The sequence below is a fragment of the Bison bison genome, unplaced genomic scaffold (assembly GCF_000754665.1).
Source record: "Bison bison bison isolate TAMUID 2011002044 unplaced genomic scaffold, Bison_UMD1.0 scf7180017864163, whole genome shotgun sequence".
Taxonomy (NCBI): Eukaryota; Metazoa; Chordata; class Mammalia; order Artiodactyla; family Bovidae; genus Bison; species Bison bison.
Window position 1 is genome coordinate 3,518,957 of NW_011494735.1, and position 17,564 is coordinate 3,536,520.

At 40.1% G+C, this 17,564-nt stretch overlaps 2 protein-coding genes across 2 annotated transcripts in view; one reads left to right on the forward strand and one right to left on the reverse strand.

Moving 5' to 3' along the window:
• Positions 1 to 3,675: 3,675 nt before the first annotated feature.
• On the forward strand, positions 3,676 to 7,505 carry LRRC10 (leucine rich repeat containing 10). Its single transcript, XM_010841537.1, has one exon. It carries the CDS (start codon positions 4,371 to 4,373, stop codon positions 5,289 to 5,291), a length of 921 nt encoding a protein of 306 aa, XP_010839839.1. The 5' UTR covers positions 3,676 to 4,370; the 3' UTR covers positions 5,292 to 7,505.
• A 2,691-nt stretch (positions 7,506 to 10,196) lies between these two features.
• Positions 10,197 to 17,564, reverse strand: part of CCT2 (chaperonin containing TCP1, subunit 2 (beta)) — a 15,906-nt gene continuing 8,538 nt past the window's right edge. The window contains exons 11-16 of the mRNA XM_010841538.1: positions 16,764 to 16,883; positions 16,197 to 16,325; positions 15,910 to 16,013; positions 15,546 to 15,645; positions 14,563 to 14,704; positions 10,197 to 10,488 (exon numbers count right to left, since the gene is read on the reverse strand). Coding sequence (XP_010839840.1) covers positions 10,458 to 10,488; positions 14,563 to 14,704; positions 15,546 to 15,645; positions 15,910 to 16,013; positions 16,197 to 16,325; positions 16,764 to 16,883 — 626 coding nt within the window. The 3' untranslated portion in view covers positions 10,197 to 10,457. The remainder of the gene's footprint in view (positions 10,489 to 14,562; positions 14,705 to 15,545; positions 15,646 to 15,909; positions 16,014 to 16,196; positions 16,326 to 16,763; positions 16,884 to 17,564) is intronic.

Consider the following 17,564-nt stretch of genomic DNA (forward strand, 5'->3'; position numbering starts at 1 on the left):
TTCTAGGGGCCACTTTGATCATTTCATACCAGTTTATCATGGGGGCTGAATCCAGTAGAGTGTAGTGAAGATTAGCCATATTCTTCCTACCTCTCCTTTCACACACACGGTGTGTATTCCTATCCCAACCTCCAGACGGCATCTTGGGCAGATCCTACAGCTTTCTTGACACTTTGAGATATTGAAATGTTTAGCCAAGTCTATATCAACACTTTAATATCTCATCCAGCTCAACACTTATTTCCGCCCATCTGTGGCCTGGCCTGTGGCTTGGGGACCACCAAAGAGAAAGGAGCTGGCATTGGAGGTAGAAGGTACATGTCTTTTCTTTCTCTCTTTTGACTCCACTTCCCCTTTTCCTCCCCCTCTCCTCCCCCCTTGACCTGCTAGGGGTTGGGCCCAGAAGGAGGGAGAGGTGATTTCCTTCACTCTGGATACACAGTTTTGTTGGGTTGGCCAAAAATTTCATTGGGGTTTTCCGGAAGATGGTACAGAAAGACCCGAGCGAAGTTTCTGGCCAACCCAATAATTCTCCTTTGGCAGAAACTTGCCTTCTGTTATGGCAGATATTCAATGCTAGCCATTTCCCAGAGGTTCTTTGAGGACGCTCCACACTGCATTCCCCTGGCACAGCAATGCACCCTTCTGCCAGCAGCTCACAGAACTCTGGGAAACACTGAGGTTTACCAGTTTGTTAAAGAATATGACAAAGAATGAATAATCAGATGAAGACAGACATAGGGAAAGGTTTGGAAGGGTCCTGAGCACAGGATCTTCTATCCTCATGGAGTTGGGGTGTGTCATCCTACTGGTTTGGACGTTTTCACCCACCTGGAAGCCCCCTGAGCCCCCTAATACCTGGATTTTATGGACAATTTCCTCACATAGGCATGACCCATCATTAACTCCATCTCCAGCTTCTCTGCTTTCTCTGGAGGGTCAGGGAGTGGGGATGAACATTCTAAGCTTCCAATCATGACTGAGTTTTTCCAGTGACCAGCCCCTATCCAGCAGCCACCCAGGACCCCACCCCGAGTTCCTCGTCAGAACAACTATATTCCTAGTGTTCTTATCACTTAGGAATTCACACAAGTTTTAGGAACCCTGTGTCTGGATGGGTTCAAAGACCAAATATTAGAACAACAGGCGCTCCTTGTGGGCTCCCCTGGTGGCTCAGTGTAAAGAATCCAACTGCCAATGCAGGATCAACCCTTGATCCGGGAAGATCCCATGTGCCTCAGAGCAACTAAGCCTGTGTGTCACAGCTATTGAGTCTGTGCTCTAGAGCCCAGGAGCTGCAACTGCTGAGCCCTCATACTGCTGCTACTGAAGCCCGTGCTCCACAACAGGAGAAACCACCGCAATGAGCAGCTTGCAGTGTGCAACTAGAGTACCCCCCCCTGCCACAACCGGAGAAAACCCTGAGCAGAAACGAAGACCTAGCACGGCCAAAAATAAAGACATACATAAATAAAAGATGCTCCTTGTGGTCTTATCACACAGGAAGGGAATTTATAAGGGCTTTAGGACCTCTGTACCAGAAAGCAGGGGTAGAAACCTATATATATATATATATATATTTTCTGTTCTCTTACAACTGCCTACATTTTAGGGTTGCTGTAAGAATTAAATGAGCCAATAATACTGTAACCAGCGCACAAGTGTTACAGCTAAGTCTCTGAAAACACTGCAGAAAATTAGTTAAGATTTTCTTCTGCTCTCGCCATTGTTTCTGTTTCTTGGTTTCTTTTATTCTGTTTATTTCAGCCTCCATCTTTCATGTAGAAGGCTTGTCTCGTGTGTGGTTATCCTTAGCTACCTGCTCATATTTAGGGGCTGGCATTGAAGTGCTGAGTGGAAGTGTGTGAAAGGGCAGTTTGTCAGCTGGTGTGACAACTCCACTCTGAGAGAACTGTACACTCTGTGAGATCAGGGTCTTATCTATTTGCTACTAGATTTCCTGCATCTAAACACAATAGGTGCTCAATAACTATTTACTGTTATTCTTAAACCTGAGACTCAGTTTTCTCATCTGAAAATTGAGGTAAAAAATCTTAACCTGGCAGAGGTTGTGAGAAGAGATAATATATGTAAAGAACCAGCATGGTGCTAAGCATTTAGTTATAAATAATAGTGGGTAGCAATCATTATTTTCCCTATCATATAAGGGCAACAGCTTTATGACCATTTGTGGTCACCACTGACCATGCTAAATATAGAGCCAAAGCACAGTACCTATTGAGAGGCTAGTTATTACAGGACAAGTCATCAAAGCAAGGAGAGGGCTTAAGATAATTGCTCTTGACATTCAACGTGTAGAGTCCAAGGACACTGGCTTTAGTCACGACTGAGAAGAAAGAAGGTGAGTAGTGATGCTACATCACTAAATAGCTCTGTAGAATGGCCATTCCCACGGGATGCTCCTCTATGGCTCAGTTTAGTCTGTTATAAGCAATTTAGCAGGAAAGGCATTTGTTGTTGCTGTTGTTTAGTCACAAAGTCATGTTCAACTCTTTTGCAACCCCATGGACTGTAGCTCATCAGGCTCCTCTGTCTATGGGATTTCCCAGACAAGTATATTGGAGTGGGTAGCCATTTCCTTCTCCAGCAGATCTTCCCAACCCAGGAATTGAACCCACGTCTCCTGAATTGGCAGGTGGATTCTTTACCACTGAGCCAGCTGGGAAGCCCATGGAGGAAGTAAAATGGTGTGTCAGGTCTTCCCACAAACCCTAACACTCTATAGAGAGCAAGCAGGCTCTTATAAATGGAAACAACTCATTTCTCTTGGAAATGGAAGCAATCCATTTCTTTCAGAATAATACAGTTTTTGGAAGTAGTAGATGTATGTAGTTTTTAAAAAATCAAACAGTACAAGAGGGTGTAAATGGAAGAGTCAGCATTCCTATCACCCCAAAGCTTCAGATTCCCTAGAGGTAATCACTGTTATGTCTTACAGATACTTTTGTGCATAAACAAGAATATATGCATATTTTTTGGCAAGATGGGATGGTAAAAAAAAAACTTCTGAAGGTTTTTTTGCCTTTATCCTAAATATCTTTGCACATCAGTATATATAGATTTATAGATTGCTCTATTCATTAGGATAATGTAAGAGATAAGCCCCTAGCTCTTGATGCCCTAACATAATTGAAAGTTTCTCATTTACCTAAATCCACTGGTGGAAGTGTATGCGGGAGGCAGAGATCCAGGACACCCAGAACTTTAACGTATGAACCCCACATACTTGGTGGCTTCTAGGGTCACCCTGGGTGTTAGATGCAAAAAGAGTACAGAGAAAGTTGAGGTTTGTTTTAAATGAACCAGGCCTAGAAATATATCACTTCTGGTCATTCCATTGGCCAAAATTAGCCTAACTGCCCTAGACTAGTGCTAGGAAATGTCCCAAGTGGACAACTATTTCCCACAACTTCATTCGATGGAAGGAAGCTCAAACCTTTGATGAGCCACATCAGATACAGGTGCACTGCTGGAATATATCCTCATTTATTTAAGCTTTAGAAGCCTGGTTCTTCTCTTTCTGCTGTTTTTCTATTTGTCTTTTGTCAAAGATAAATTAAGTGTGGAAAACTATGGCAACCCACTCCAGTATTCTTACCTGGGAAATCCCATGGACAGAGGAGCCTGACGTGCTATAGTCCATCAAGTAACAGAAGAGTCAGACACAACACAGCAACTGGACAACAAAGAAAGAAGAGTAAGAAAATGGACACCTGTGGAGTGTATACACTAGTCCAGATGCACCAATGAAGAGCCTCTAAAGGATACATATCTTTGACCCAGTGACACTTCTAAGGACATTTCCTAAAGAAATTAGTGGATAACTGCTCGCACTGTATGTACAAGGATATATATATAATAGTGACACATTGTAAGCAACCAAGATGCCCAACAAGAAACTTGTTTTGATAACAGTGCATCCACATAATGGAATGATTTACAGGTGTTTAAAATAATTGCATGGATACCTGTAAACATAAAAATATGTCCATATTTTATGATAAAAAATGACTCCTAAATAGTATATGAAATTTTTTAAAACAAATTACTTATAGCAAGAAGGCTGGAGCACATCTGCTAAAATGTTTACAGTATTTATCTCTGGTGGGTGTGACTGCGTGTTTTTTACTTTCTTCTTTTACACCTTTATGTAATGTCCCAATGTTTTATCATTAGAAAAAACAGTGAAGCTATTTTCAGTTTGAAACAAGCAACAAACGTAAAGAGGATTGGGGTTTAGACAACAGAAAGCAAGTGTGTGAGACCCCGCCTCCAGGACCCTGGCTGTCACCGGACACTCAAGTTGCTATCAGGAGCACTTTTCTCTGTTGAAGTGACTGGCTTTTGTCATGCAATCCCCAGGTTATAATGAGGGGGAAGGCAGGCCTCAGAGCAGAAGCAGCAGCCCCGTGGTTGGTGGGCTGCGGCTTGCCATGGGGAACACCATCAGAGCCTTTGTGGCCTTCATCCCTGCTGACCGCTGCCAGAACTACGTGGCCAGAGACCTCCGGGAGATGCCGCTGGACAGGATGGTGGATCTGAGTGGGAGCCAGCTCCGCCGCTTCCCAGTGCATGTGTGCTCCTTCCAGGAGCTGGTTAAGCTCTACCTGAGCGACAACCGCCTCAACAGCCTGCCTCAAGAGCTGGGCCAGCTGCAGAACCTGCAGATTCTGGCCCTGGATTTCAACAACTTCAAGGCTCTGCCACAGGTGGTGTGTACCTTGAAACAGCTCTGCATCCTCTACCTGGGCAACAACAAACTCTGTGACCTCCCCAGGGAGCTGAGCCTGCTCCAGAACCTCCGGACCCTGTGGGTTGAGGCCAATTATCTCACCAAGTTGCCGGAGGTGGTCTGTGAGCTGAGTCTCCTTAAGACGTTGCACGCTGGCTCCAACGCCCTGCGTCTGCTGCCAGGCCAGCTCCAGCGCCTCCGGGAGCTGAGGACCATCTGGCTCTCAGGTAACCTGCTGACAGACTTCCCCCCTGTGCTGCTTCACATGCCTTTCCTGGAGATAATCGATGTGGATCGGAACAGCATCCGCTACTTCCCCAGCCTGGCCCACCTGTCAAGCCTGAAGCTGGTCATCTATGACCACAATCCTTGCAGGAATGCACCCAAGGTGGCCAAAGGGGTGCGTCGAGTGGGAAGATGGGCAGAGGAGACCCCAGAGCCTGACCCTAGAAAAGCCAGACGCTATGCGTTGGCCAGGGAGGAAAGCCAGGAGGCACAGCTACCTGCCTTACCTCCACTTCATCCTACCAACTCCTGAGAAGCTTCAGTTGCAGGTCAAAGCCAAGGACAACTCCAGCATCTTCTGGAGATCGCTCCATTAGAGTGCAGAGGATTGCTCTGGGCCATGTGGGGAATCTCTGCCAGCGGCAAACGGAACAGCATCAGATGGAATGCCTAACCCATAAGTAGAAAACACTCTTGGCCAAGAACATCTCTCCCAAAGGGAACTGTGTGCTACAGGTAGCATGACAACTTCTTTGCAAGAAAATCAGCCTCTCCAAACAGGTATTTTCAAACACCGGAAAGAAAGGCTGGGACACTATGGCCTCCCCGAGTCTCTAGAACTGGCTGGTCATGAGGCTCACGCGCTTCTCAAATCAGGTGTAAGTTACAGGACTCACCTAACAATTCAGGTGGCCTGTCTCCAGTCCTCTGCCGGGTGTATTTTCATATTATGAATGACCATAAATGGCATGAAAATATTCATGTTAAAATATTCAGGTTACTTATGACATGCCTACCTAGTCGGATTCACAGAAACTCTTTATTGTTGCAAAGGCTGGAGATGAAGCTTTCCCCCTGCAATTCAGTGGCTGCTGACACCCCTGCTGGAGAATGCCTCCTGGTAGAGTCCAGCTGTAACTTTTTCTTTTTCCCAGCTGTCATTTTGAACTTGACTGTGGTTCATGCTGATTTCACTCATTTTCCTTGTAAAGATTTGACCAAAGGTCCACTCCCACCTGTTTACTGTCATTGGCAATGCTGAAAGTCATCTAGAAAATAGAACCTCTTTGGCAGGGTGGTCTTATTAAAATCAAGCCAAGGTGTAACTGGTTGCCCCAGTGGAACAGAATCCTACTGTTTACTTAACAGTAAAGAACCAGGGTTGAATTAAATCCCTTTGCATGCAGGGACCGCATTTCCAGAATCATATTAGGTAAAAAGTTGCGAAAAATCTGTTCGCTTGAAAAAAGCATTTGGAAATTGGAATTGCAGGTTGTAGTGTATACATAGGAAATGTCTGCCTCTTCAGCCTCAGCATCTCTGCATTCCCTGATTCGTTTTTGTATAGAATCTTTTGGTGGTCCATGTATAAACCTAGGTATTCAAGCTGCTATTTCTTTGAAGTATTAATATGTTAATTATGACCTTTTCTTCTCCCCACGAATATGTCAACTTTACAGAAACTGCTGTCAATGGGTAGTTTAATAACACAATCCCTTTTGCCCTTGAACTCTTTCAGGAAAGTGTCATCTTAACTAAAACACATTGAAAACGTTAGCTTTTAAAAAGTACACTCTCCATAAAAGCATCTTAACCCAGCAAAGTTCAGTTCTAAAACGACATTAGACAGACTATTTTCCTGTTTTCCTTCCACAAATTTTTCTTGCTAAACCTGAGGAAGTTTCATGGTTTCACATAATCTCTTCCTATCACCACCTTCCAGTCTGTAGAGTATCTGCAACCCATTGATTAGATGGCCAAAGCATCCTTTTAATCACTAAACTGTCAAATACTTAACCCCTTTAGCAATGAGTCCAGATTTCTACTAGAAAGCTAGAATTTAGTCTATTTACTCATTCCTAATGACTGCAATTAAACTATACTCAGCTGATACTAGAAACGTTCTGCCAGGAAGACTGCCTTCTGAGCGGCATCACAGCTCATCCTTAATAATAGCTATGACTTTCTTTTGACCTTCTCTACCCCCTCCTAGGGGCTTCCCTGGTGGCTCAGACATCAAGAATCTGCCTGCAATGCAAGACCTGGGTTCAATCCCTGGGTTGGAAGATCCCATGGAGAAGGGAAAGGCTACCCACTCCAGTATTCTGACCTGGAGAATTCCATGGACTGTATGGCCTATAGGGTTGCAAAGAGTCAGACATGACTGAGAGACTTTCACTCACTCACTCACTCCCTCTCCTAATAAGGAAGCCACAAGTTGTAATATGGTTAAGAGCATGTCCCTTCAAACTACCTGAGATCAAATCCTACTTTGGTCATTTACTGGTCACTTACTTCTCTGTGGGCCTGTTTTCTAGTCAGTAAAATGGTAAGTTTCTGCCTCTTGGGGCACTGTCAAGTTTAAACAAATTACTGTGTGCGAAGTACACTGAACAGTGTGTGGCAGGTTATGGCTAATGTTTACTTAATATGCTGTTTTACTGTCATATCGTGGCCGCACGACACTTTTACCCTACAACCAGTGTAATTCCGTGTTTAAAGGAATAAACCATAAATAGCAAAACAACAACAAAAAACTTTCTCAGTAAATTTTCAACGAACAGTATCTCTGGTCTTGAATATACGAAATACTACTGCAATGTGATCAAACACTTCTGCCTTACCTACATAGGAAAACACAGGTATAATTACCAAGGATTCATTTTTTTAAGATTCTAAATGAATATACCCTGTTGTTATTCTATAATTTGCAAAATCATTAAAATACATGAAAATGTGAGACTTTCCCTTGGCACTAATCCCATTCCTATCATGAGAGCAAAAGACATGAGACTGAAGACATGGGTATGTGTCTGCTAGACAATTTACTGTCTTTTATCACTGTAAAAAAAAAAAAATACACACACACACCCCTTGTAATCTCACTACCTTAGAAAGAATACTAATGCTATTTTAAAATGCTATTTTAAAGGGTGCTTTCCCCTCCCTTCTGGTCCATCCACTTCTGAGAACACGAAGCAGGTGATACTTGTCTTTGAACCCAGTGCTTAGTAGTTCTATCACTGAATTTTGGAGATTTTACCACGCACCTAGGCCACAGGACAGGGAAACACACGGACACTTACAAAGCACTATCCTCAGGGTCCTGTGTAAGTTAATTCACTTAGTTTTGTCAATACTTCTTTGAAAGGTGTTATATGTACTGCTCAAATTTTTAAAATGTGAAATCTTTATTCATACTGATAATCAAAAAATGTTCTGTAATAATACTATGATTAAAAGGTGAAGTGCTCTTTACATTTCTGTTTTAATGGTGTTCTAAAACACTAGAGTAGGCACAAAACAAGGCAGACTTCAGTAAAGGATTTTATACAAAGTATTCTATTGACTTTTACGCCTCAGAGTCCTGACAAGAAAATGCATGTTAGGGTAACACAAGTAATTGTATTCAGCATTAAGTAACAGCAGCAGCTGTCCCCACCCATATGGCCCAATGAACAGGGAACAGATATGTTACCAAAATGCAGGAAGAGCTGAGAGCCACGAAAAGAGGAGCTGCCCAGTAAGCTATATAGTGGCAGGTCTCCAGGGTTGCAACCAATTCCAGAGAAAAAGAGCAAAAACAGGAAGAAAATACCAACTCCCATTCCCCACCAGTGCCTCCTGAATTAAGCCATATAAGACCAGACTACAGGGAGTTGTAAGGCAGTCTGCAAGGGTAATAAGCCCCATGGCCTCCAAGCAGGCAAAGAATGGATTCTGACTTGAGAAGAGTAAAATACCCAGCACAAATAGTATTCTTCTTCAAAGAAAAACAGAAGGCTACTAAAATGGACTTTAAAATCCTAAGCACTTAATTTCTATGCAGTTAGTATTAACATACATTCCAAAAATCTCCATGTCACAAAAGTCTTGTGAAAACTGAAAAACTGTTTCCATAACTGTTTCTGAGTTAAAAGAAACTCTATCCTAAAACTCTTACAGGAATTAGAGGGGCCTAAATTGGTACTTTACCTCTGAAACTTAAAAACTTCGTAATTCATGAACTTGGGATGTTCTAGGCCAATGATGAAAAAATCTGTAAGGTCTTCAAAGGATATGAATCAAAGAGGGAAAGAAACATGGGTGTATTCTTGAATATACAATTAAGCTCTTATATTTCTACCTCTTAACACTTACTGTCTTTTTAGGACCTTTGGAAAAAATGAGCCAAAATACAGTGTAGATTAAAATCCTACTCCAAGCTACCTGGTCCCTCAGGATAAATGTTTATCCACCTACCTCTCACATGGAAACCTCTGCACATTTTCTAGGCCATGATATGTTCAACTGCTCCACCTATCTGAGTTGTGGGATGAAAAATGATGTTATGATGTGTGACAATGTATTTTAAAAATGACACAGCAAATGTACTATTGTTTCTAAAAATGAAAAAGTAAAAACCTGTATAAATCTCTTTGATGATCTCAGAAGTGTCTCCTTTATGTGAATTTTGGAGGATATAAGCTAGTATCACAATAAAAACCAAAATTTTCCAGTTGTAATAGCTTCTACAAAGTAGTGCTAAAATGCTGAGATAAACTTTTGGACAAGAACAAAACAGGCTGGTTTATCAGTATTTCTCTGAAAGCCCTTTGATGCTCTATGTGAGTAAAACATCTCTCCAGAATTCTAGCAGAGGTACCCAATGTAAGACCACTACTGGGCTCTTATTTAATTTCTTGCACACTTTGCTGAATTAACCTCCAAATCTAAATTCACCTTTAAACCATCAAATTCAGCACATACTTACAATCTATCTAGAATGCATTTACCAAAAAAAAAACCCACCCAAGAAACCCTAGCAAAACAATCAACAATGCGGACACATGGATATGCTAACCATATCCACGCCCTATAAAATTACCAGATGTAATTTGAAGAAGCTTGCAGCAGCCAACATTTAAAATGTAACTCTTTCACACTTGAAGTAACAGAAACCACCATAAATTTTTTCCTGTGTTTGAGAGAGTATGTAGACTACACAAAATTAAGAGTACTATATGTTTCTTTCACAAAACAAAATGGTCAACTGGAAAATGTATGATTAAGAATCAAATGATAAAGTTTATAATGTCTCACTTGGCCTTACATTAATCAAAATAATTTTTTCATAAATATGTAATATCAATCATTAATTAAACTAGAACAACTCTACACTCCAAATATAATAATTCACTCCCATTTAGAGTAAACCAGGTACAAATCACTAAGTCAGTTAAGAACTAAGTAATTGTTCAAATTTTTATTTTGATGCACAGTATGAGGAATGAACTCTTAAATCAACTGAATTTTATAGAAATGAAACAGCAAATAAATTAGACCCATGTTAAAATAGAAGGTCAGTTAAATGTCCAAATTTAAGGACATAACAGCCACAGATAAACTTCAATTCTATATTCTTCTTTCAGGAAGTCAAAGTCTTTCAAACACAACTTTACTATGAACTGGTCCAGAGCTCAACAGCATACGGGAATGCTTAACAGGGGTGGTGATCAGGGACACGCTTCCTGTAAGAATTAAAATAGGGCAATAGTGAAAATGAAAAGCATGACTGTAACCGAAGGTCTATATTAAATACAAACGCAGCTAGAGTACTACTTTTATTAAAACCAATTTTAAATGTGTAAAAAGGATGTTTCTATCTCACAGTTAACATCCCTTAATTATTGTATTGTTAAGAGAACAGGAAAAATCTGCAGTGTGCGGGTTGCAGGTAGGTACTCAGCAGTTCTCAGCTTCTCACCCAAACAACCTACTTACCAAATATATACTTTCCAGAAAATGGTTAGTTCATGTTTTTAGCTTATGCTAGTTAATTTTACGAAATGAGTCAAAGATGGTTCTCTCAGTCAGAAGTTGTAAAATGACAAGTCTTTGAGGTTTCTAAATTAAAACTTCTGGGTCACTATTCTAAATGAATGAAAACAAAAAGTTGGTGATGGACTTGGGTAATTCACTCAAGTATGTCAACAGTACCTCCCACATCTTTAATGTTAAATTTTTATTCTCTGGTAACCATACAGTGAATCAGGAAGGGGGCATGGTAGGGGTACTAGTGAAATTTTCTTACTTCCTGACTGTGGAAACACTACTTCATGAGGCAAGCACAACAGTTAAGAGAAGCGAAAAAGCATAAAAACAGATCCAGACTAAAACATATTAGGATCATATAGAGATAAACCTTCCAATTTATGGGAGTATGACCAAAGGATGTCAATAAAGAAAAAGTTGTCAAGCATCTGTCACTAAACACTCCCTGGAGATTAATAATGAGTATGAAGAGAAGTCCACAGTCCAGTATGTTTGGGAAGCACAACCAAGTTTTAAAAAATTCATATTTCTTTACTGCAAATTACTCAGACTGTCTAATATTTTTAAGACACTTGAACTTCAAAAACAGTGATACCAGCTCAAACAAGGTACTATAGTTTGTATTTCAAATGTGGTTAAGGGAGCCAAGTTATTACAAAAACTTCTGAGGCAGCTATGCGACCTTGCCCCCAAGTCAGAAAATTTTACCTATATAACTGTTTTGCCTTGCTATCATTCTACTTGAAGACAAAAAAAAATGTAGCAGTATTTACTCATCTTTGTTGGCACTGCTTCCAAGAAAATTTTGTCAACTTTTCCTTCCCTCGTTAACTTTCCATTTCAAAATATGAGTGCTCCTCATTACCCTATTCTCCCAATGCTAGAAGAAGAGAGAATCTAGATTTTGTAGCCCAGTCCTTTCCACTCACCACAGTGGGAGATCTGAGTATCATTTTAGCTTTTCTGTCCACATCCAAATCACTATTTTCTACTCTTTCCTTCCTCTAACAGAAAGAGGACAGCTGCCACTCATAGGAGAAATCCAACGCAAGGAGTGCTGCAGGGGCACGAAGAACTTCGTCCACGTGGGACACCATTTCCTAGTAACACTCCTACTTCCTCCCGTTCCTCTTGTTCCCTAGGTCCAACAGCAGCTGCTGGCGGACTGCGCCCCTCTTCTGCATCCATCACTTCCTCTTGATGAAACTGCTCCCAGATGAACACACTCAATTTTCACAGAAATGACCACACCTCCTCTAGCTACCATCCCACTTCTCTGCTCTCATTCACAGTAACATTCCCTGAAAAAGCAGACTACACACAATTCCTCTTTCCCCAGACTCTATCGAATTTACTTCAAGCTTTTGCCCTCTCTATTCCACCGAAACTGCCCATTAAGAACACCAACAACCTCGTTGCTAAATCCAATTTTTAAGATCAATTTTCAGTCCTTACTTGACCTATTTGCATCATCTTGGGAGCTGATCACTCCTCCTCCCCAAATACGTTCCCTGGCTGCTACACACATTCCTCCTACCTCAGGGGCACTCCCCCAACCCAACCTTAGACTTTTGAATTATGGGAAACTTCAAAAGTATATAAAAGTAGAGACTGTACAATGAATCCTCATGTATCCATTATCCAGTTTAATAAAATCCTTCTTACTGACTCTTGACGGCTGTTCTAATTCAAACTTATTACTGGAATTTCAAGCATTCAGTCCTTTAAAAAAAAACAAAAAACCCTTTCCCTTCTCTAGATACATTCACGCTTTTGGGAACTCAATTAGTAGTGTGACCTTCTATACTACCACATACAGGCTGACAACTCCTAAAACTTTAACGATAGTTGAATTTCTTCCCTAAATTACAGGCTCAATGATCCAACTAATCGCTTTCTCAAAGATTACTATCTCAAATGTCCAAAGCTGACAACCCCCATCTTTCCTCCCAAAGCCTTCCTCCACCTCAGTTAAGAGAAACTTCTATTTTCCACAACAAAAACCTTGAATGACGTGGCCCAGTATTGTTTTGTTACTGTTATTTTAGTTGCTGGGAATTTACATGTTTTATTTCTGAACTAAAAATGTTTAATACTGTCATGTTAAAACATAACTGAGATATTTCTGACAAAATTTAGAATTTCCCCCCACTTCCCATGAAGTGGGAATATGCTTAATGTATTGGAGAAATGTGGCAATTATTAAGGAGCTTTGAATAAAAATCTTTAAGACTGCCCCCTCAAAAACCCACCCTTGAATTATCAATTCCCTTTTCTCACAGACCTTATATCCAACCCATCATCAAATCCTGCTGACTCTACCACCTAAAATAGATTTATTATCAATCTCTCCTTACCACCTTCACCTCTATCTGCCGGTCCAAGCCACCATCCCCTCCCATATCCCTGAACTTCCCACTAATAAAAATTAATGGTTTTGGTAACTAACTAGCTACAAGCAGTTAATTTAATTAAAATTATTAACTGAATCTTCAAATGCTAAGATTTTTCTGGCCACCTAGTCATTTTTGCGTGAATGAGTTTCATCTGAGAAAAGCTGCTCGAGGGATTTCCCTGGCAGTCCAGTGGTTAAGACTCTGCATTTCCACTGCAGGAGGCTCGGGTTCAATCCCCGACTGGGGAACTACAATCTCGTAAGTAACGGCCAAAAAAATGGTACTGGAATAGGACGGGGAAATAATGGAAACAGTGACAGACTTATTTTCTTGGGTTCCAAAATCACTGCAGATGGTGACTGCAGCCATGAAATTAAAAGATGCTTGCTAAGATGCTTGCTCCTTGGAAGAAAAGCTATGACCAATCTAGACAGCATCTTAAAAAAGAGACATTACTTGGCTGACAAAGGTCCATCTAGTCAAAGCTACGGTTTTTCCAGTAGTCATGTATGTATGTGAGAGTTGGACTTTAAAGAAATCTGAGTGCGGAAGAATTGATGATAGAACTGTGGTATTGGAGATGACTTTTCAGAGTCCTTTGGACTGCAAGATCAAACCAGTCAATCCTAAAGGAAATCAATCCTGAATATTCATCAGAAGGACTGATGCTGAAGCTGAAAACTCCAATACTTTGGCCACGTGACGTGAAGAACTGACTCACTGAAAAAGACCCTGATGCTGGGAAAGACTGAAGCCAGGAGAAGGGGACAACAGAGGAAAAGATGGTTGGATGGCATCACCAACTCGATAGACATAAGTTTGAGCAAGCTCCGGGACAGGGAAGCCTGGCATGCTGCAGTCCATGGGGTCGCAAAGAGTCAGACATGAACTGGAATAGGACACATTCCAGTCAGACTGAATTGGAATAGGAACATGTAAGGAACTCTGCACATTATGTGCCGAAGAATATATACATATATATAGAAATATATGAAATATATAGAAATACTTTTCTATATATATAGAAAAGTATACCCAGACATAAAATGACTGGAGCCAACTCATCCTGGTAAACAGACATCATTTCTTACTACTACCTCCCTACCTATATGCTCTCTGGTTTTAGACTTTCCGAAGCCTACTCTTTTGTGCCCTTTCAATCTTGAGGGCTACCCTGTGTTACCCATATCCTTCTCCCCACTAAGCTTTTCTGGTTTAAATCTAAGAGTTGTGACCACGTATTTTAAGTAACTGGCAAAATACTGCTATCTAGACAAAATGGCTCCACTTCCCATCAACTACAATTAACAAAAATACAGCTGTTGTTTCCATGTTAATTTTCCCTAAGAGATGGTTTTTAAAGTGTTACAATACCTTGGTGCTGCCTTGATGATGTTGTCCACACGCAGAATCACCTCTGCTGCTTCAGCTGCACTTAAAAGAACTTGTCGCTTCACCTGGAAACTTTCTGTTATACCCAGTACCGACATATCTCCAATGGTACCTTCCTTCATATCTGAGAAATATTCACTAGATAAACAACTAGTCTTAACTAAAGTATCAAAACATATCTAATAACAGAACACATTAATAAAATTAAACCTGACTTATAAAAAAATATATAATTACAAAGCCAACTATTCAATTTAATTAAGAGTATTCTCATCAGATTATCACTCAAGGAAAACCTTTTAGAAAATTAAAAGATCAACTACTGATTATCTGTATTAATGAAGGGTAACTATGTCAAATAATAGAAAATTTATATGCAACACATCACCTATAAAACTGAAGAAAATTTGTTCATTACTGACTACACCATGGAATCTAAAGAACTGAAGGAGAATTTAAATCATCTATTTTTCTTATTAGACTCCCCCTTCATCTTCTGTAAGATCGTTATTCATTAACTCTCTTTTGTCCAGTGCCAGGATTACCTACCCTTAAAAATATTCCTTTTACGTCCTAGACCATTTTATTGGGAAAATTTTCAATCTGAAGTAAGTCTTTTTTAGGCCACTTTCCCCCTGGTGGCTCAGTAGTAAAGAATTTGCCTGCCAATGCAGGAGACATGGGTTTGATCCATGGGTTGGAAGATCCCCTGAAGAAGAGAATGGCAACCCACTCCAGTCTTCTTGCTTAGGAAATCCCATGGACAGAGGAGCCTAATGAGCTACAGTCCATAGGGTCAAAATGAGTCAGATACAACATAGCAACTAAATAACAACATAATGGTTATGAAGGCAAGGGTCATAGGAATCTTTTACATGGTTGTTATGAAAATTCACATTAAAAAAAAAGAACTTGGTAAAGAGCTACTCTTAAGAACTCCCACAAGATGCCAATCACTTTCTTACCCAGTCCAGCAGTTGTTTTGCCTTCACTATGGGCAGCTCGGAGCTGTGCCACCAGGTCTGCACTGTCATAGCCCGCATTGTCAGCTATGATGGTTGGCAACTACAAAGTGAAGAGGACATGGTAACTATCTACTCTACCAACAGAGTTCATTTACCAACTAGAAGAAAAGCTTTCTAAAACTGTACATTTAGAAATAATGTAAAATCTGTTTCCTCTTAATTACTGCTCATGAAGAGGTTTATAAACTCCAAAATCGAATTTAAGCAGTGTAAACCATTCTTTTCTTAAAGCCAAAAAAGGAAACATTTTCTGTCCAAGATAAAAGAATGTATAAATTCAGGGCTCCCTTTTTCATTAACTTACCATTCTCAGTGCTTTAGCGTAAGACTCCATTGCAACAGCTTCTTTGCCTGGTGTTCTACTGGCAAGCTGTGTCACGGCATGAGCCATCAGCATCTCAGAACAGCCTACAGATTAAAATTCCAAGAACATAAATCATTACACTCAGTTGCCTCCAAGACACTAAATAAGACTTCAAGATCTATTAAAAATTAAGTGCACAGGCAGTACGAAGTAAGAAGCATTAAAAGTCAAAAGCCACTACTACACTTCAATAAATAAAATATGTTCACTATTTTTCAAATGCTTACCTCCTCCATAAACTGTTCTAGAATCTTTCACAGTCTGGGCAAGAACACAAAGAGCATCATGCAAAGATCTTTCTGCTTCATCTAAAATTTGCTGAGTGGCACCACGCAGAACAATGGTGCAAGCCTCACCTAAAATTAAAAAGAAAATAATGTTCTCATGTCACAACGAACTCAAGCTGTAAAACATAAAAATTTGCCTTCTATTATTTAGGTTATATTATGTGGTTTTGAAAGCTGGTATGTCTTTTATTGCTGCACATTCTCTTTGCTAACAATCCACATTCCTAGCAGTTCTAAATTATCTGAAACAATTACATTGAATATGCATTGCTCACAAAGACAAGGTTAACAGGCTGCCCTCAAGAGACTGAAATTAGCATACACCATGTTTTTTAAGAATTAAGACATATATCCTAGTAACTGTAGTAACTTTCTTTCACTTCAACAGAGCCTAAACAAAAGGTTTAGGAACCTAAACCAACAGAGCCTAAAAGGTTTAGGAACCTAAACAACAGAGCCTAAACAAAAGGTTTAGGAACCTAAACCAAAATCTACATAAGCACTCACCAAGGGCTACCCCAGAAAAGTGAATGAGTTTGTCTTCTCCAATCATGACCTCCTCAATAAGTTTGCAACTTCCAAGCTTCACTAGTTCTGGATGGTCAAAGGTAGAGGCAATTTCACCACCTATGAACAAAAATATTCATTAATTAAATGCACAATAGGTTTGAAATTTCCGCTTTCTTACAAGCAAAAATGAACAGAAAACATATTAAGTTGACTGCTTACTATATGCCAAGCACTCTGAAGCACTTTATACAAACTAAATTATTTAATCTTCACAACAACCATAAGAAGACAGGTTTCATTTATCACTCCATTTAGAAATGGTAAAACTGAGGCAAGGAAATGTTTTGTTTTCATCTAAGGTTACATAGTTCAAACAAATATGAAACTGAAATTCAAATACAAGCAATCTGGCTTCCTCTATGCATGTTATATAATTCCACCTTAACTGAGATTTTGACATTTACCTTTAAGGCTGAATTTATCAACAAATTCAGACTTTCTTCCGAATTCAGTCTAGAAGACTAGTATTCTATGATCTAGTATCACCAAACATGAAAATATTTGGCTAATCTTATTATATCAACAGGTGCACTGACATTAGGAACTGCTTCAAATAGTGAGCACTTGGTATCTGTGAATTATTACAATAACTGAAGTGTCAGAAAGCTCCTGTAATATAAGGCCTAGAGAAGGGGGAAATGTTTACTGAGGATTTCCCAGAGCAAACTTAATGAGAAGGCAAAAAAGCAAATTCATTTTCTTCCTTAGGTCTTCCCTTTATTCCTATCTTCCCTCCAC